General features: G+C 38.2%; 1 protein-coding gene across 2 annotated transcripts in view; it reads left to right on the plus strand.

Moving 5' to 3' along the window:
• The first annotated feature begins 718 nt into the window (after window positions 1–718).
• Window positions 719–20,872, plus strand: part of REC114 (REC114 meiotic recombination protein) — a 106,833-nt gene continuing 86,679 nt past the window's right edge. For both annotated transcript variants that reach the window (XM_028100113.2, XM_028100114.2), the window contains exons 1-2: window positions 719–877; window positions 20,401–20,490. In XM_028100113.2, the coding sequence (XP_027955914.2) occupies window positions 719–877; window positions 20,401–20,490 (249 nt within the window). The remainder of the gene's footprint in view (window positions 878–20,400; window positions 20,491–20,872) is intronic.

Here is a 20,872-nt window from a genome sequence, read left to right on the forward strand (position 1 = left end):
AAGGTTGTTGGGAGGACAAATGAAATAACAGATGTAGAAGTGCTTTGTCGACTATAATTCACCCAGACCTGTCATTTAGTTGCACCTGCTGCTTGACTGGGGCACACCTTTTATGGCCGACAGCATCCCACCCAATTGCTCCTCTCTTTTGGCAACAACTTGACCGTCTGGAGTTATGTCCAGAGGGTCACAGGATGAGGAGAAAATAGCCTTACTTCGTGAATGGCGGGTAGAATTGATGCTGTGCTGTGATCGGTTTGGGGTGGGCAGGGTCGTTGCCATGTGAAAGGCTGCTGTAGGGGAAACACACTTGTCCACGCAGCCTCGGAAAGCCGGCCTAGTCCCAGCGCGTAGAAGTTACAGGGAATCAGCCAGTTTTCGGAAATGTCCCAGTCAGAGTGGCTGGACAGTGACTTGGGCTGCCCGAGGGAAGGTGAGGGCCCCAGTGCTGCAGAGGTTGAGGCCAACTACCATCTACAAGCGCCACAACCCCACTTCCACGTGGAAGCTACCATCTCCACTTTGCCCAACCACAGGAGAAGGTGCACGGGGCCCAGAGTGACGCCCACAACCCCAGCAGCCCCCTGCAGGAGTCTTCGGAGTCCGCCCATTGGCTTCCACTGGCGGGGAAGGTGGGCCTTGGGCCATCTCGCTTCCTGATTGGTTAGCTGCGCGGATTGGTAAGCGCCCACCTGCTGTGCATGTCCTGAGGCCCAACATGGCGGAGGCGGGAAAAGAGCCGGCAGGCCTCGCGCTGGCGGGAGGAGGCGCAGCTCAGTGGCCTCTCCAGCGGTACGGCCGCTTCATGCCCTCGGGCACCGGAGAGCCGCCAGGGCCTGGTCAGGACGCTGGGACAGCCTCTTCCCCCACGTGGAAGGTGAGGCCTGAGGGCAGGAAAGGCCGGGAGGTGCTCAACGCCCGGGGAGGGGGGGGAGGGAAGACCGAGGCCAGCAGCCACACTGGCCCTAGTCCTCCGAATGCCACCCAGGCGGGAGGAGGGGACACCACGGGACTGACAGGACTACCTAGCCGACAGTTAACAGAAAATATATACATAATGTCATAATTGGATCCAATACTTTCTCAATATAATTACGCACGGCAGTAGTCCTATGTTCAACAGATTATTGAGCAGCAGTTATGTGTTAGGCTTTATTCAGGGTGCTGGGGATATGTCAGTGAACAAGATAGAAATGGTCCCTACCCTCATTTATGTTTTCAGCCTAGTGGAGGACAAGTACTTAACCAAATAACTTTATAATTATTTAAACCAGTTCCACATCCCTTATGTGGAAGGGAAGGTTGAATAGTCCATGACCAAGTTGTCATGCTAGGGGCAGTCAGGCACTCACACAGAAGAACTAAATTTGAATACTTGTTTTGCTACTGAATTTCTCTGACCTTGCTGGGGTTATTGATCCTCTCTGTACTTTTTTAAACTTTAAAATAGAGATAATAATAGTATCCACTTCATAGGATTCTTGTGAGCAGTGAATAAGTTAATATATATAAATTACTTCAAACAGTCCTGGGAAAATTATATAAGGGTTTGCTGTTACTATTTTTTGTTGTGGTGGTATGTACCTTAATGCCAAGAGTTGCTCGTTGTTCAGTTCCTTTTGGTCTGGTTTGACTGTTGGATGTGGACCCTGAAATTTTGGATTATGCCTGTGCATGTGTATGTTAGTGTGATTTGGGTAGCAGAGGGTGGAAGAGTAAAAGAACAAATATTTCAGGTAGCATTTGCAGCATGTGCAAAGGCCCTACACCTGGAAAACCTCAGCATGTGTAATGTACAGAGGAAAAGAGTAAGGCCGGTGCTTAGAGAACAGAGTGATAGCATAAGGTGAGATTATCTGGAGAGGTAGACAGGTGCCTTGTGAACATTATCCTAAAGCTGGTTGGAAGCCACTGAAGGGTTTTAAGTAGAATTTTCATATTTGAAAGATCACTCTGGCTGAAGTCTGAAGACAGGGTTGAAGGGGAATATGAGTAGATTCAGGAAGATCACTTAGAATGGTATTATTTCAGGCAAGTGATGATAATGACTTCGACTAGAGTGGGGGTAGTTTGGAGAGGATGGCAGTAGGAATAGGGAAATTGGGCATATTAAAACTATATTTTGGAGGCCAAAATGATAGGACTTGGAGGTTGATTGGATATGGGAGGAAAGGACTTCTGGGCTTCTAGCAGGAGCAACTGGGTAGATGGTTGGGGAGTGGAAAGCATTGGAGGAGGAACAGTGATAGATCCAAGGCTTCAGTTTCAGATGTATTGAGTTTAAATGTGTTTGTGAAGCGTTCAAGTAGAGATGCTGAATAGGTAGCTGGGTATACTGGTGTAGAAGAAAGATGTGGGCTGGCGATGAATGTGTCATCAGCATGAAGGTGAAATTTATAGTTATGAGATTACATGAAATTCCAGGACTGAGTCCCAAGATGGCCCAACATTTGTAGGTTAGGTAGAGGGGACAGAGTCCCTAAAGAAGATTGACAGGGGACAGGGAGTTGGGGAGGCACCCAGGAAACGTGTCCATCAAAGCTACAGAAAGTTATTTTAAGAGGGAGAGAACAGTGAACTTTGTTGAATGATGCTGCAAAGTGGAGAAAAATGATGACTAAGGGCTGTCCATTGGATTTAGCAACATGAGGGTCCTTACGGTCTTTACCAAGAGAAGTTTCAGGGGAGTGAAGTGGAAGCCAGATGAGGTAGGCTGAAGGGTGACTGGTGGGTGAGGGAGCGGAGGCACCATGGCTAGACAATTCTTTGAGAGGCTTGATTGTGGATGAGAGTAGAGATGGGGCATAATGAATTGTTCACCAAATTCTCGAATGTTAGAGCTAGGGGACTACTTAAAGTTTGAAATCAATATATCTAGAACCATAAAAAAAGACGTTCAGTGCCTAGTTGTACTCTTGCAGAATGATGTATCCTGAGAAATTATATAGGCTGCAAACGCAAAAAAGGATGAATGAAGTTAAATTGAAGGATGTCTGATCTATAATTGTGTCTTATAAAAAACTGGGAATGTTTAAGGAATATTTAATTTCTGAGTCTGCCCGGCACGTTCCTTCATACCTTCTCTTACCACCCCTTCAAACCCTTTCTCCTAAGGTATCTGCATTGGGTGCATTGGCTCAGATGCATATGGGTAACTCTCAGATTCTTATCCTGCAACCCAGAGGCCATGGACATTTGGCTATTGTAAGGAGTTCATTGTTATTACAGTTATTTCCCCCTTCTTTTTGCAAAGCTCTTCATAATTGCTTATGAGGAATGGCACTTTTCAACAGTTTTCAAATGTTTGGCATAAAGCCACAGCTGCAGTGACAAGATATGAAGTTGGCTTTTGCAGTGCTTTTGAAAACTGAACATTTGTACCTTCCTTTGAATCTGTGCTGAAGCATCCTACCTGCTGTGATCAGTTTCAGCCTAGGTCTGTCATTTTTCTTTTTGGAAAAACGAAAGAGAAAACAAGATTTGTTCTATTTTATGTGCACTGTGACTATTGTGCAATAGTAATAATAAAAGATGAGCCATCTAAAGAACTGTCCTAAGTCCCATGTGAATTTCTTATTTTAAAAATATATGGTACCTGCAGTAAAAAATATGTGTTAGGTAAAGCATAAAAATATATTATTGTGGAAGATAGAGTCATTCTGGTCATTTTTTCCCTAGGGAACTTTCAAGCTGAACCTTGGTTTAAACTACTTTGAGTTTTTTCATTTTTTTCTGAAATTATAGGAAGAACTGATCTGGTATTGTTCTATATAGTTACTTAATTACAGAGATTTTGTCACAGTGACCACATGCTAGTGGCCACAAAAATGTTGACTCGAGAAAATATGGATAGTGTAAATCTTCTAAGACTTGAAATCCTGGTTGAGAGGGGAGGTCAAGTCTGAGACATAAGTATTATATATAGAACATCTAATATACCTATCTATTTGATTTATTTGTCTGAACTGAATTATTATGAAAATAACTATCTGGAGATAAGTTAATCAACAGTTTGGAAGCAAATAAGCTTTTTATAATACTGTAAAAAAAAAGTGTGAAAAAAATCAACAGTTTAGAACTATGCTACTCAGACTTCATAGTGCATAGAAATTACATGTGGAGTCTGTTTTAATGCAAATTCCGACTCAGTATGTCTGGTATGCGGAATAAAATTCTGTAGTTCTAGCAAGTTTACAGGTGATGCTGATGCTGCTGGTTCTAGGACCACACTTGGAGAGGCAAGGGTTTTGAAGACCTTGCATGAAATGGGCAGCCGTACAGTAAAATTAATAAAATGAATTCATGGACTTATGAAGTAAGGCAATCAGATTCATAATGAATATGCAGATGTCTTGTTAATAGGGTTAATATTTAAGCCATCTGTCATTTAAGTGGAATGAGCAAATGAAATACAAACTTGAACTTGGTTTTAATTCCTTACATCTGTTAGCCCAAGCCTTTCTGAAAAGATTATCATAATAACAGATTGGTCCATTTTGTGTATTTTATATCTGAATACAATTTAGCCTACTAATTTGAGAATAATTTTGAAAGGTGATGTTAAATTGTAGGTTGCTTTTAAGTTAAAGTTTTACCATGTTTTTCAGATTCCAGGATTTCTTAGACATGCCCCAATTGGTTGAACCTGACAATTTCTTATTTTTTCCTTTCAAAGGGAAAAAAATCAACCTTTAATTTTTATAGGAGGACTTAAAATAATTGCCCTACTTAGAAATTAAGAAATAGAATATGAAGTTTGTACTTGAGATGAACTTCTAAAGGCAGATCCAACATAAGATGTACTTCAGGTCCTCTCAACGGTACCCTTTTCTTCATTGTATTCCTAGTGCCTGCATCTTAACTAGCACATGATTGCTTGTTGCTCAGCGAATGTTTGAGTGTGTACTAACTTTTTTAAACTTTCCTTATGATAAGGTGATAATTATGGCATGATAGTTACTATTTATTAGGTATTTACTTTATTTCTTACAGAAGTCCTATGAAGCAAATACTGTCGTACTAAAACTGAACGAAAACTCAAGAGAGGTTCAGTGGCTTGCCCAGGAACACAGGGATAAGTTATGAATAAAGAATTTATTCAGAGCCTGGGTTTCCTGCCTCTAAAGGCTGTGCTTTTAACCAGCTATGCTGTTTGTCTTCAAAGTGTTAATATTTCATAGAGGGACTAGCACTTCAATTATGTAGATGAGGGATTTTGAGATTAACACACAGAGTATAAATGATAAAAATGACAGTTTTTTTTTTTTTAAGGAAAATTTAAGATTTAGTAAAATCCCAAGAAAATGATTTTTAAAAAAGTAAAATAGTAGTTCTTTACATGTCTGGTAATTTTTGATTGGATGCCTGATGTGAATTTTGCCCTGTTGGATACAGGATATTTTTGTCTTCCTATAAATATTCTTGAATTTTCTGGGATAAGTTATCTGGAAACAGTTTGATCCTTTCAAGTCTTGCTTTTAAGCTTTGTCAGGTGGGACCAGAGCAACATTTGACCTAGGGCTAATTTTTTCCTCACTCCTGAGGTAAAACTCTTCAGGGTATTCTACCCAATGCCCTGTAAATTATGCAGGTTTTCACCCTAGCTGATGAGAACAGGCACTAGTCCCTGCCCTATGTGAGGTCTTGGGATTGTTCCCTTAAATCTTTTCAAGTGGTTCTTTGCCCAGCCTCACATACATATATTCCAAAGAGTTGAGGAATCTCTGCAGGTGTTGGGAGTGTTCTCTCTAGTATTCTATCCTGTGAACTGTAGCCATACTGTCCTCCCTGGACTCACAGCTCTATCCCCTCAATTCAAGGAAACATCACCCTGTGCTGCCTGGGCTCCTCCTCTTGGTACTTCGGCCTGGAAACTTTCTCCAAGAAGTAATCTAGGGCAGTCGTAAGGCTCACCTTCATTTTTCATTATATCTCAGGAATCATGGTTTTTATTACCTGATATCCAGTGCCCTGAAAACTTGTTTCCTTTAATTTGTTCTGTTTTTTAGTTGTTTGAGGCAGGAGGGTAAATTTACTGTTATTTTGTTGGCCAGAAATGGAAGTCCGTAGTGGGTCATTTGATTCAGTTCCACTTTGTCATTTTCCACTTCAGTTCATCAGTTCAACAAAATATTATTAAATTGTCTCCTGGCTACTTAGCATTTAGTTAGGCGCTGGAGAGGCTATGGAACTTTCCTTGTGTTTCATCACAGTTTTAAAATATTGGAGCACTCAAGCACAGGATTACAAGAATGGGTAGGGCCTGATCATAGAGCAGTGTTTCCCAAGGTGTAATGGGCTGACTGCTTTCAACAGTCTCTTGGGGTGCTTGTTGAAAATGCAGTATCATGGTTCCTGTGCTAGACCTAATGAATCGATCTCTGGGGGGTGACACTCTAGTTATGTTTAAGTACTGCAGTCCATCCTCATGCCCCAATTCTGAAGGAAAGGTGGGGAAGAAGGAATAATTGACAAAGTAATACTGATACTATATAGCTCTTTACAATTTGTGTTTTCATCAACCTCTTCCAGTTTAATTCTCACCACTCTTTAGATCTATCTTACTACCATTTTATAGAAGAAGCTGAGGCCTGCCTAGGTTAAATGGCTTGCCAAAGGTTTATGTAGGAAGTAGAACTAATTCTAAAACTCAGGTCTTCTTCAAGCCAGTCCTCATTGTGCTGTACACTACCACTTCCTACAGTGGTATTTTCTCTTATGTAGGTGTAGGAGTGTCATTGAGAGTTATTCTTTCATGCAGCTTGTTTTGTTTTTTTTGAAGAGTTAACAGGTTATATTTTGTATTAGGATTCATATTGACTCTGAGTAACAGAAAATATAAAATAACAGTGGATTAAATAAGGTGAAAGTTTATTATTCTCCACATAAAAGTGCAGGGCTGATATGACACTCCAGTGTCAGGAACTGAGGAGCCTTCTGTTTTGTTCCTCTGCCATGCGTGGCCATGGTCTAATAGTCGAAGATAGAAGTGATATCCTAGATAGCTTGGTGGAGGAAGGAATCAAAAAGTAACAGAAGGATATATACCTGCTGTCTCTTAAGGAAGATTTCCCATAAGTGCCACATGGTACTACCTCCTTCAGCACAGTGGCCAGAACTTAGAGCTGTGGCCATCCTAACTGCATGGACAGCTGGCATAAGTAGTCTGTATTCCACAAGATCATGTGTCCAGCTAAAACCCAGCAGTTCTATTACCATATAGAAAGGAAAATGGGTATTGGAGAATAGCTAGAAGTCTGCCACACTCTTTTCTCTTCTGAATCTGGAGACTGCTAAGAAATGAAGTCTTATTCCTGGGATCCCTGGCTGGAACTCAGGAGCATTTATTTTCTTTCTTTCTTTCTTTCTTTCTTCCTTCCTTCCTTCCTTCCTTCCTTCCTTTCTTTCTTCCTTCCTTCCTTTCCTTCCTTTCCTTCCTTCCTTCCTTCCTTCCTTCCTTCCTTCCTTCCTTCCTTCCTTTCCTTCCTTTCCTTCCTTTCCTTCCTTTCCTTCCTTTCCTTCCTTCCTTTCCTTCCTTCCTTTCCTTCCTTTCCTTCCTTTCCTTTCCTTCCTTTCCTTTCCTTCTTTCCTTCTTTCCTTCTTCTTTCCTTCTTTCTTTCTTTAGATTTTATTTATTTGAGAGAGATTGAGCGAGAGAGAGAGAGGGAACACAAGCAGGGGGAGGGGCAGCGGGAGAGGGAGAAGCAGACTCCCCACCGAGCAGGGAGCCTGATGCGGGGCTCCATCCCAGGGCTGTGGGATCATGACCTGAGCCGAAGGCAGACTGAGCTACCCAGGCGCCCCTCAAGGGCATTTTCTAAAAAAATAGCAATAACCAAAATATCCTGTTATTTAGTGCATAATTATAATATGGCCATAGATGTATACATTACTTGAGGGGTTTTTGTTTTGTTTTGTTTTGTTTTGGTCTGGGTGTTAAGCTCTTGTGATTGTGTTTATTATTGTTACTGTTAACACTTAGCATTTCTATGAAACAGCAGAAACAAAATACTGAATTTTACAGTTTGGTAAGAGGTATGTAGCAGAATCACTTTCATTAGCATAAATACATTCTACTAGTTTGTTGAGATAATTTATGAGTCACTTTAGTTACCAAGAGGGAAGCAGCTGAAAGCCTACTTAGCAATCTTGCATGTTTTTCATATTTTGTAATGCATAAATCCCTTAGGACCGATATATAGAGCTGTGACACTTTCTGAAGGGTCTTAAAAGCAGGGTAAAAAAAACCCTTAATCAAGTGCATAATTTGTCACATCTGAAAAGTAACACTGTTTTAACCTTTCATCTAAGATATAAGTACATTTGAAATACTTTTCTGTATTTTCATATATTTCTTTAACTTTTTTCTGTTTAACTTTATTTTTTATTTTATTTTATTATTTTTAGAGAGGGAGATGGGAGGGTGGGATAGAGGGAGGGGGTGGGGAGAGAGTATCGTAAGCAGGCTCCACACCCAGCACAGAGCCCAATACGGGGCTCTATACCGCAACCCATGAGATCAAAACCTGAGCTGAAATCAACAGTTGGTCGCTTAACAGACTGAGCCGCCCAGGCGCCCCCTTTTCTTTTTTTTTTAACTTTAGATTAGTGTTACAGTACAGTGTTGCCCAGATATATGCATATAAAATATTAGAAGACTCTGATTTAACCAATGTATAAGCTGTGCCTGAAAACCCCAACTTGTAATATAGGCAAGTTCTATATTTCAGGGTGTCCTACCATATTGATGTTCAAATACCACAACAGAGGTCAGTTTGATGTAAATCTTTTTCACTCCATTTTATTGAGATATCACTGACATATAACATTAAATTTTAGATGTATAACATAATGATTTCAAATATGTATATATTGTGAAATGATTACCATGATAAGTTTAGTTAATATCCATAAGTTTACATAAGTCACAAAATTTTTTCCTGGTGATGAGAACTTTTTAAAGATTTTATTTATCTGAGAGAGAGACAGAGCATGAGCAGGGGGAGGGCCAGAGGGAGAGGGACAAGCAGACTCCCCTCTGAACATGGAGCTCTTCACAGGGCTTGACGGAGGGCCAGGGGGAGGTTGGATCCCAGGACCTTGAGATCGTGACCTGAGTGGACTGAACCACCCAGGTGCCCTAGTGATGAGAACTTTAAAGATCTGTCCCCGGCAATTTTCAAATATACAATACAGTATTGTTAGCTGTAGCCATCGTATTGTATATTAATATCCCCAGAACTTATAAGTGGAAGCTTGTACATTTTGACCATGTTCAAGTATTTTGCCCACCACCCATCTCTATTCTCTACCAATCTGTTCTCTGTTTCTATGAGTTTGGCTTTTTTTAGGTTTCACATGTAGGTAAGATCATCCAGTATTGGTCTTTCTGTGTCTGGCTTATTTCACTTAGTATAATGCCCTCAAAGTTCATCCGTATTATCTCAAATGGCAGGATTTCCTTCTTTTTATGGCTGAATAATACTCTCTTATGTGGATATATGTCTGAAATTATCTTTATTCTTTCATTTCCAAGTCTTGGCTATTATAAACAATGCTGCAGTGAACAAGGAGGTGCGTATATCTCTTCAAGATAGTGATTTCATTTCCTTCAGTTATATACCTAGAAGTGGATATGCTGGATCATGTGGTATTTCTTTTTTTTTTTTTTTTGAGGAACCTCTATACAGTTTTCCTTTGTGGTTGTACCAATTTATATTCTCACCAACAGCATACAAGTATTCCCTTTCTCCATATCCTTGCCAGCACGTGTTATCTCATCTTTTTGGTAATAGTCATTCTAACACATGTGAGGTGATAACTCGTGATTTTTCATTTATATTTCCCTGATGATTAGTGATATTGAGCACCATAAGATGTATCTTTTGAACAGCTTTGGGAAAATGTCTTTTCAGGTCCTTTGGCCATTAAAAAATTGGATTATTTGCTTTTTTGCTATTGAGTTATATGAGTTGCTTATATATTTTGGATGTTAACCCCTTGTTAGATATGTGGTTTGCAAATATTTTCTCCCATTCCATGGTTGTCTTTTCATTTTATTAATCATTTCTTTTTCTGTGCGGAAACTTGTTAGTTTGATGTAGCCCACTTACTTATTTTTGCTTTTGTTGCTTGTGCTTTAGGTGTCATATCCAAAAAATCATTACCTAGACTAGTGTCAAAGAGCTTTTTCCTTGTGTTTTCTTCTAGAAGTTTTATGGTTTCAGGTCCTACATTTTTCTTCAATCTCCTTTGAGTTAATTTTTGTGAGTGATGTAAAATGGGGGACTAGTTTCATTTTTTTGCATGTGAATATCCAGTTTCCCCAGCACTGTTTGTTGAAGAGTCTTTTTTCCATTGAGTATTTTTGGCTCCCTTGTCAAATATTAGTTGACTGTATATGCATGGGTTTATTTCTGGGTTCTCTATTCTGTTCCATTGGTCTGTGTGTCTGTTTTTATGCCAATACCATAAATACTTTTTTTTTATGACCTAAATTCTAAGCCACATTTAGGTTAAGAACTAGAAAGAAGAGAAGATATGAATATGATAAATGCTTTCTCTGACACCTTAAAATTAATATCTTTTTCTGTGATGAGTTGGTCATTAGAGATAACATTTTTCTTTGAGCTTTCCATATAGTGCTAATGTGAACATTCCAGTAAAATGCTAAATCATCACTCATTAAAAACATTTCCCAAGAACCAGAAATAATTTTTTTCTCAAATGCCTAGATTATATTAGGCATTATGATATTTGCAATTCGGAGAGTTAGGACACTGCATGTAGTATCCTTGTCCTTCACAGTTAGCTAAATACCTTTACTTAATCATGCTTATACCTAGTTAATGAAGAAAATGGAAACCTCTTCTAAAACTTTTTGTTACAAAGAAATTAAAACATAATCAAAGATACATGAAATAATATAGTAAACCCACATGTATGTGTCACCAGCTTCAATAGTCTTCAGCTCATGGCTAGTCTGGTTTCATCTATAATCCTATCCATGTCCATTGTGTTATTTTGAATGAAATCTCAAGTGTCATACCATTTACCAATTATTTCAGTTATCTCTAAAAGGTAAGGACTTTAAAAAAAATCATAATACCATTTTTGCCCTAAAAAGTTCCTTAATATTATCAAATATTCAGTGTTCAAATTTCTAATAGTTTCTTAAGTGTTGTAATTCTCTTTCAACAGGACCATCCATTGTGATTGGTATAGCTTTTAATCTTTACGTTTTCTTTGCTATGTTTCCCTGACCCACCTCTCTCCCTTCCTTGCAATTTGTTGAAAAACAAAAACAAAAACAAAAAACAGGTTCTACAGAGTTTCTGACTGTGGATTTTGCTGACTGCATCTCTGTGGTGCGGTTAATATGATCCTTTGGTCTCTGTATTTCTTGTGAATTGATAGGTGAAGCTAGAAATGTGATCAAGTTCAGGTTGGGTTTTTTTGTTTTTGTTTTTTTGGCAAGAGTACTTAAAGGGGGTTTGGTTTTCTTTCTGTTGGAAGTATGTAGTACCTGTTTATTTCTCTTTGTGATGTTGCAGTTAGAGCCTAGAGCCTAGAGCTCTAGAGCCATTAATTAGGAGTTGCAAAAGGTGATGTCCTAATTTTATCATTTTTTCTTCATTTATTATTTGGAATAGAAAAATATTTCATATTCTTTATAGAAGTAAAGAAAAAGTTCTTAAATATCGGCTAGAGTTCACGTGGTGATTGGTTTGTATAGGAGAGGTAGGATATATGCTTAATTCTTTGCCTTCATTTACCACTTAAAATTTTTTTTTTAGAATCCTCTAGTGCTAGAGAGTGACTTTTTTATTTTTATGACTGGAAACTTTTAAGGTCTTCCCCTATCCTTTCAATTCAGAATTTTTACCGGGATGTGTCTAGTATGTTGATTTCCACCCCCCACCCCCACCCCCTGACCATCAATGCCTGGAACTTGAACCCCTTGTATCTTCTGTTTCATGCCTTTCTGCAATCATGGGATAGTTCCTGTTTGTTGAATTATTGCCTTTCCTTAATCTCTTTCTCCCCCTCCACTTTAGCTGTTATCATTAACATTTGTTCTGGATCTGATTCGTTGCTCCACATTATCTTATTTTACACACATGAGTTCTTCCTCTTTGTAGGTTTGCTCTGTGTTTCTAAATATTTCTCCTACTTGCTTTTTCAGACCATTAATTTGGTTTCAACAATGTCCATCTAGTTCTTCAATTAAGCTATTGAGTTTTTTCTTAGTTTTTATATTTATAAGGCATATATTTAGCTCTAAGACTCTGCTTAAGTGTTCTTAATTATATATATTATAATTATGTATGTGTGTATATATTTGTTTATCATTAGTTGCCTAAATTGTACCATTGGTGATTCAGGTTTTTTAATCACTTGTCAGTTTGTGGGTGATTAATTACATAAAATATCAGCCTCTAAGTAAAGAATCAAAGTTCAGAAGTTAACTAGATGTAAAAACAATTGGCCTGGGGCGCCTGGGTGGCTCAGTTGGTTGAGCGACTGCCTTCGGCTCAGGTCATGATCCTGGAGTCCCGGGATCGAGTCCCACATCGGGCTCCCTGCTCTGCGGGGAGCCTGCTTCTCCCTCTGACCCTCTTCCCTCTCGTGCTTTCTATATCTCATTGTCTCTCTCCCTCTCAAGTAAATAAATAAAACCTTTAAAAAAAAAAAAAAAACAATTGGCCAAAGGGGTTTCCTTTCCAATCCAACAGTGAATATATATCTTAAGTGGTAAATGTTGGGAGGTACATGAGTCTCAGCCTTCTGGGCCTTCTGTAAAGGAGTAGGAAGGACTCAGCTAATAAGTAAGTTGTCCATCTCCATTGTGACTTCTTAGAGGCTGGGAGACCAGTAGGAATTTCAGAATACACAGGCTGGTATTGCTCTTTTTCTTGGGGGTCTACCAGTTTCTACCAGTGAGGTTCTTTCCCAAGAACTGGGACATTCCTATCTTTGTCCTAGGGTTCTTTGCTCAGAGGAGGGCCTCCTTTCTCTTGGGGGTGGAGAAATTATGCCACCACTTTTTATCTGGATCCTAAGACCTCAGCCCATCCTTCTGGCCCATTTGGATGCTGATGTTTAGCAACTGCTCAAGGAGAGGTAATTGGTATTTGGTTTGGATTTGGGAAGGGAAGACTGCAAGGATGCAATATACCATTTTTCTTAACCTCCTTGGAAGTCTCTAATTAGACATTTTCAGAGTGTATGAGCATACTATAAAAATCTTTTAGATGAAGGATTGCAACAAATACCTGAAAAATAGTGAATATTGAATTCCCAGATATCTGGCTAACCCTCTAATGCCTTCAGGTCTTTGCTCAAGCCTCACCTCAGTATGCCTACCCAGACCACCCCATTTATATTATAATTTTCATGCCCTGTCTTCACACTCCTGTTCCTCTTACCCTGCTTTATTGTTTCCCTACCTTCCGTACTTTCCTACATACTAGATTATTTATTTATTTATTATGTTTGCTTATTATTTATTTACTTATTATTATGTTAAATGATGTGCCTAGAGCATTTGACACCCAGAATAGACAACTTTTTAACACTCTACTCCCCTAAATGATGACATTATTTTCATAAAAATTCCACAAATGAAATTATTCATTTATTATGTAGATAGTAAACTCCTTTATTTAGCTTCACTATTATAATCATGGCAGTAAAATAAATAATAAAAGGGAAGTACACACTATAGTACAAGGCAGGAGAAAAGCACAACTCTTTAGCCAATTGTTTTTACATCTAGTTAACTTCTGAACTTTGATTCTTTGCTTAGAGGCTGATATTTTATGTAATTAATCACCCACAAACTAACAAGTGATTAAAAAACCTGAATCACCAATGGTACAATTTAGGCAACTAATGATAAAATTACTGTTTTATTCTCTTTTTTGTTCTTTAGTTTGAAACAATTTTAAAATAATGTTAAAGGTACTGTTCAAGTTTAGTAAAATATTTTGAGTGTGAACTAAAATTTGCACTTAAAAACATTCCATCTTGTTGCTTGTGCTCGTTTCATTGTTTAAAATTTTAAACACAAATATAAATACCAACAAGTCCCATAAAATGACAGCATTGGAGTAACTCAAATCTGTTTGTCTTTACAGTCCCTATGCTATCATGGTTTATTTTGAATCTAATTTAAATGCAGAAGAATGTAGTACCGCAGGCTTGAAGTGAACTGCATTCTAAGAAAGGGTTGGAGACAAGAACTTTACACTAAGCAAACTTGAAGTATGTCAAATCTTTGTGAGCTATTCTTGAAACAAATGTATGTGGTTAAGTATACATATATGTGGGCCAATGTTATTGGGAATTTCCCAAATGAATGTGTAAAAAAAGTTTATTAAAGAATAAATAATAAAAATCTGATAATTTGAAGCTTACAATGTTTTATTCAAACTTAGCAGTAACTGTAGCAGTTGTTTAGAATTAAGATCAACAAAAGACTTTTTCAGGGAGAGGTAGTTTATCAGTGACATTGGTTAGAATTGTGGGCACATGGTGGTAGTAAAAATCGGATTGCTTGTTAGTCTGTTTGACTATTGAATATAAATTCTTGACAAAGCATTCCCTTATTGCCTGAACCAGGGTTGACTGCTCTCAACATCCCACCTTAGAGTGCCACTAGTTATATTTGTTTACTGTACTCTATACCCTTGCCCTATATCCTATCCCCCATTAGCTCCATGAGGGCAGGTAATATTTTGTTCAATTATGTATCCCATCTAAAAAAACTGCTTGGCATCTAGTAGGTGCTCAATAAATATTTGTTGAATGAACAAATGAATGAAGCTCAAGGTCAGGGATATTCCTTTCTATGTTTTTTTCCTTTCCCAAATATTTATAAGAAAAATCACTATATAGTGGGTACTTGGTTAATGTTAACTGACTGAAATGCTTGATATGTGGTGTCTTTAATCTGTACAAGAGAATTTAGAATTTTGATTATTGCTGCTGTAACAAATTGCCACAAACTTAGTGGCTTAAGACAAACTTACTAGCTTATAGTTCTGGCAGTCAGAAGCCTGAAAGAGGTCTTAATAGGGCTAAAATCAAGGTGTCAGCAGGGCTGAATTCCTTCCGGAGTCTCTAGGAGAGAATGTTGCCTCTTCAGCCTCTAGAGGCTGCGTGAATTCCTTGCCTTGTACTACTGCCTTCCATCTTCAAAGCAGTCACATTTCCTTCTCTGATTCTTCTGCCTCCCTCTTTCCCTTGTAAGAACCCTTGTGATTATATTGGGCTCACCTGGATAATCCAGGATACTCTCCCATCTCAAGATCCTTAACCTGAATTACCTCTGCAGTAGTCCCCTTTGCCACATAAGATATATCCACAGGTTCCAGGGATTAGGACATGGAAATCTGTGAGGGACCATTATTCTGCCTACCTTAGCATCTTACCAATACTAAATGTTCCTATCCATGAACAAAATATCTCTCTCCATATATTTATGTGACCTTAAATTTCTGTCAATTTTCAGTGTGCAGATCTTTCACTTTTTTGTCATATTTATCCCTAAGTCTTTCATATTTTTTAGTCTTTCATATTTTGATGCTGTTATAAATTTTTATATTTTTAAAATTTCAAATTCTAATCATTCTTTACTAGTTTGTATAAATTTAGTTTTCATTTATTGCTCTTGTATCCTGCAACCTTTCTAAAATTCATTTATTCTAGGAAAATCAATTGGATTTTCTACATAAATGATCATGTTGTCTGAATTAAGATGATTTTAATTCTTTCTTTCTTTTATTTCTTTTTCTTGCCTGATTACAATGGTTAGAACCTCCAGGATAATGTTGATAGGAGTGGTGAGAACTAACATTGTTGTCTTGTTCTTTATCTCAGAAAGCTTTCAGTCTTTCCTGCTAACCATAGGTTTTTTATAGATGCCCTTCATCAGCTCGAGGAAGTTCCTTCTATTCCTGGTTTGCTGAGTTTATAAATCAGGAATGGATGTTGGTTTTTGTCAAATGCTTTTTCTATATTTTCTCATTATTGAGGTATTTATATGGTTTTCTTTTTTAGAATATTAACATGGTGGAGTATATTCACTTCAGAATACTTCCTAATTTCTCTTTTAATTTCTTATGTACCCATTGGTTATTTAGAAGTGTATTACTTTGTTTCAAAATATTTCGGGATTTTTTTTTTTTCAGAGATCTGTCTGTTATTGATTTCTAATTTAATTTTAAGAGAACATACTTAAACATTTACTAAGACTTGTTTTATGTCTCAATTTTGTCTTTCTTGGTAAATGCTCTGTATATACTTGAGAAGAATGTGTATGTGTATTTTGCTGGTATTGGGTGAAGTGTTCTATGAATGTCAGTGAGTTTATGTTGGTTGATACTCATTGGTTATTCAAATCTACTATATACTTACTGATTTTCCATGTACTTGCTCTATCAATTATTGAGAGGGGTATTGACATCTCTGACTATAATTGTGGATTTGTCTATTTCCTCCTACAGTTCTATCAATTATTGCTTCATGTATTTTTAAGCTCTGTCTTTGGGGACAGAAATGTTTAGGATAATTATGTCTCTTGATTAACCTACCCCTTTATCACTATGAAATGAACTTCTTTATACCTTTTGATACTCTTGCCTAATGTTAATATAGATACTACAACATTTTTTTGACTGGTGTTTGCATGGTGTATATTTTTCCCAGTCTTTTGTTTTTAACCTGTTCATATTTTTATATTAAAAATGCATTTCTTATAGGCAGCATATAGTCAGTTGCACCTTATCTTTTTGTCCTATTGTCAGATTGCCTTTTATTGGGGGTATTTAAGCCATTTACATTTAACGCAATCATTGATAGGGTTGGGCATAAAGTCTATAATTTTACTATTTGTTTTGTATTTGTCCCATCTGTTCTTTGTTCCCTAATTATTCTTATTCTGCCTTTCAGAGTGAGTATTGTTTATAATTCCATTTATCAATTACCTTTTAAAGAAGATAGGTAAACAGATAAGTAAATATGAAGTAACAAAAGTGGAAAGAACTATGGAGGAAAGCAAACTTGGAAAAAGGAATAGGAGTAATCTGGTTTGGGTAATGAGAGGGATTGGTGGCAGGTTTTAGTAGGATGGTCAGGAAGGTGTTACCTGAAAAGATGATATTTAAGCAAAGACCTGAAGAAAATGAAGGAGTGAGTCATGTGAATCTAAGAGAAGAGAGTTTCAGATAAAACAGGATTAATAAAAGCCCTGAGGTTTGTCATGAATTTGCCTCATGGGTTCAAGGAGCAGCAAGGAGGCCATGTGGATGGAGCAGAGTACACAAGGGGGTAATGAGAGCAGAGGGGCAATGGAGGCTGAGTCGTGGAATACTTTGCATGAGTTTCTGATTGAGCTGCTGGGCTTTGAGCTGGAAATGACATGATCTAACTTAGGTTTAAAAGATCACTCTAGCTACTATATTGAGAATGAACTGTGTGGGGAGGGGAGCAAGAACACAAAGGGAAAGCCAGTGAGGAGGTTATCATGATAATCCAAGCAGAGATGATAACTTAGATCATACCTGTGAGAAATGGTTAGATTCTGAGTATTTTGAAGGTAGACATGAAGGATGTGCTAATGGATTGGATATGGGTATGAGGAAAGGAGAGGGTTCAATGATTCCACAGCTGGCCTAAGGAAATGGAAAGACGGAAGTATATTCTCTGATGTGGAAACTGTGGGAGTCAAATGCCTACAACAGCCTGGCATGTGGTAGGCACTTTGTATTGGGAAAGGCAGTCTTGTTCATGCAGTCTTTCAGCCCCTTTTGGCCACGACCATAAGAATGGGCCTGAAGCCCAGAACACTTCCTTTACCGAGAGATAGAGTCCTCAGAGCCTGTGCTCCTTTGTTCTGCTTATGTATCATATGGCACCTGGCCAGCCCCACTGCTGTATTGGGGGAGGGAATGGGGTCCTTCTGCTGCAGCACAAGAGCGGGGAGCACAGGCCAGCTGCTTTGTGTGGCTGCCAAGAGGGACCTGCTCTCTCCCATGCAGGGGCAACTGACCGTCACTACTGATGCTAATCTTACTCTCTTCCTTATCTGAGTAAAGTGCTGTTCCATTCAGTGCTTGACTGTGTTGTGTTTTCCACAGTGACTCCAGTACCAAGATGCAGTGGGCAGAAATGTTTGGATTTCTACTCCTAGTGATAGGCAACAGATGTCACTTGCTCGAGACTTTGTAAATAGTGAAGGAATAAATGAATGAATGGGAACGTTTGGACTTCAAGTTAGGGGCTGTTAATTTTGAAATGACTATTGGGCCTTTAAGTGGAGATCATGAGTGGGCAATTAGATGTAGCAGTTTGGAGAGCAGACTTTGGAGAGCAGAGGAGAGCAGGGATTCTCATGGAAGTCATTAGTTACCACTTGAAAAAAATTATAATTTGGAAAGAATTGGTGTCTCCATAATGAGTGTTTCTAGCCAACAAAAGACATATATAAAAATGTTCATAACAGCATTATTTGTGGTTGACCTAAACTGGACAACATTATTCATCAGCAAAAGAATGAAATAGTAAATTGTGGTGTCATCGTAGAATGGTATTCTATAGTACTGAAAACAAATGAACTTAGGTATGTGCAACAACACTGATGAAGCCAGACAAAATAATTCTTTCTATATGATTCCATTCATACGAATAAAGCTAAACTGTGGTGTTAGAAGTCAGGCTACCTTAGGGGAAGGAGAGAGCAGGTAGTGACTGGGAGATAGCACTAGAGTACCTTCTGGAAGGCTGGCAGGGTTTTCTGTTACTTCACCTGGGTGGTGATTATTATGTGTTTGTTTTATCATCATTCATTGAGTCGTACATTTAAGTGTTGGATACTTTTTGGGATATTTTGGGGATATATAGTACATTCCTAAAAAAATAAACTGTCATGTTAACATATTGCCTCTCAAAGAATTTGTTGACCAGGCTCTAGTTTTGAAAGCTGTGGTTGACTCCTACCTATCCTTGTGATTTTAAGTGGTCGTGAAGCATTCAAGATAATGCCTTTAAACTGTGGCAGGAAGAATATCATACAAATAACTGAGTTCCTAATGCTGGAAAAGAGGTGGAGTAATAACCACTGAAGTGCAGAGTTTAGCATACCTTTCTTGACATCTAAAATACCTTTTTTTTTTTTAAGGTTGGAATTTAAAGTGAATTAGAGAAAACTCAGTAGGAAATCTTAAGTTTAAATATAGCATTAAAGCTGTAAACCCCACATATGAAACTATGAAAACATCATTTATCAAAAGAATGTAGTGACCTTATAAAGATATACTTGAGGGGCGCCTGGGTGGCTCAGTTGGTTAAGCGACTGCCTTCGGCTCAGGTCATGATCCTGGAGTCCCGGGATCAAGTCCCGCATCGGGCTCCCTGCTCGGCGGGGAGTCTGCTTCTCCCTCTGACCCTCCCCCCTCTCGGGCTCGCTCTCTCCCTCTCTCATTCTGTCCCTCAAATAAAAAAAAAAAAAGATATACTTGAGTTAGGTATGTATTCATTGTTTTGAGCTTTGAGCATTGAGGTGAATGCATAATTTCATTTTATTCTTTATACAAGGATGTTTACATTTCAGTGTATCAAAGCCACCTATATATACAGGGTAGTCACTAAAGACCCAGATCCTACTCTTCTACATCTATCCGTCACGTGCGCTTTGATATTTTGATTTCATTGCCTCAGCTCCCCTCTGAAACTGTAGGCCAAATCTAACAAGATAAAATATAATGAGAATAAATGCAAGGTCTTACATTTAGGTCCAGGTAACGAATGTGAAAGTATGATTTACCAACATAAGTGATGAAGTTTCAGGAGGTTTTACTGATATCAGATCATTCTTCAAATGAGACTACGCCCTCAAAGGTTAATGTGATTGTAGGCTATACTACAAGTAATGGGAGATAGACCACACCCAGCACATTATGGTCAGTTTGGGGCACCATATTTTAAGAGTGACATTGACAAATTAAAACTCATCCAAAGGAAAGCACCAGGTTTGAGATGTTGTAAAAATGGATTTATATGACTGAAGAAACTAGGACTCTGAAGTCTCACAGCAACCATGTAAGGCATTATCCCCATTTTACAGAAAGGAAACTGAGGCTCAAAGATAATTAATGACTTATTAAAATGTTACTGAAAAGTGGTTAGCTCGGGGCCCACATCTCTTTATTTTTAAACTAGTATTCTTTTCATTTCAAAATACTTCTTTTAGTAATATACTAAGTGAATGATTACAGATTAAATGGAAGGAAAGGGAACATTCTGAGTAGGAAGATCAATGTGAGAAGATATTATACTTCTACTAGTATTACAGAAATGTATTGTCTTATCCACATTTCCCTCACTTTCTTCTTTTTCAAGGTTTTTGACTCTAGTGAAGAATCTGGGTATCTTGTTCTCACCATCGTTATATCAGGTCATTTCTTCATTTCCCAAGGACAGACACTGCTGGTAGGTTTTTATGCCTATCGTTTAGTATGCAAATATATTTCTTTATCTTTGTAGCTTTACGTTAATTTTTGTACCCTCAAGCTTCTTCAGGGTTGCAGAAATTCATCAGGTTCCACAAATTAAGCATTGATCGAATGTTGTATAGCAGTGGGAAATACAAAAATATACTGAATATTGCCTGGCTGAAAGGGGTTTATGGTTCTGTTTTAGGAGTCAAAGTGGATCAAAGGATTGAGATTAACCAGTATTATAAAGGATTCTTAACTGGGGAAATTGGGTTGAGACAGGCTAAATTTATAGAGAAATGTGTGGAGGGTTTTTCAGAGAGGGTAAAGAACATAAGCAGAGGGACAGATTTGAGGAAGTAGCTAGAAGAAAACTT

The sequence above is a fragment of the Eumetopias jubatus genome, unplaced genomic scaffold (genome assembly GCF_037043125.1).
Source record: "Eumetopias jubatus isolate StellerSeaLion01/CBP00866 unplaced genomic scaffold, mEumJub1_p1.0 scaffold_7, whole genome shotgun sequence".
NCBI classification, from domain to species: Eukaryota; Metazoa; Chordata; class Mammalia; order Carnivora; family Otariidae; genus Eumetopias; species Eumetopias jubatus.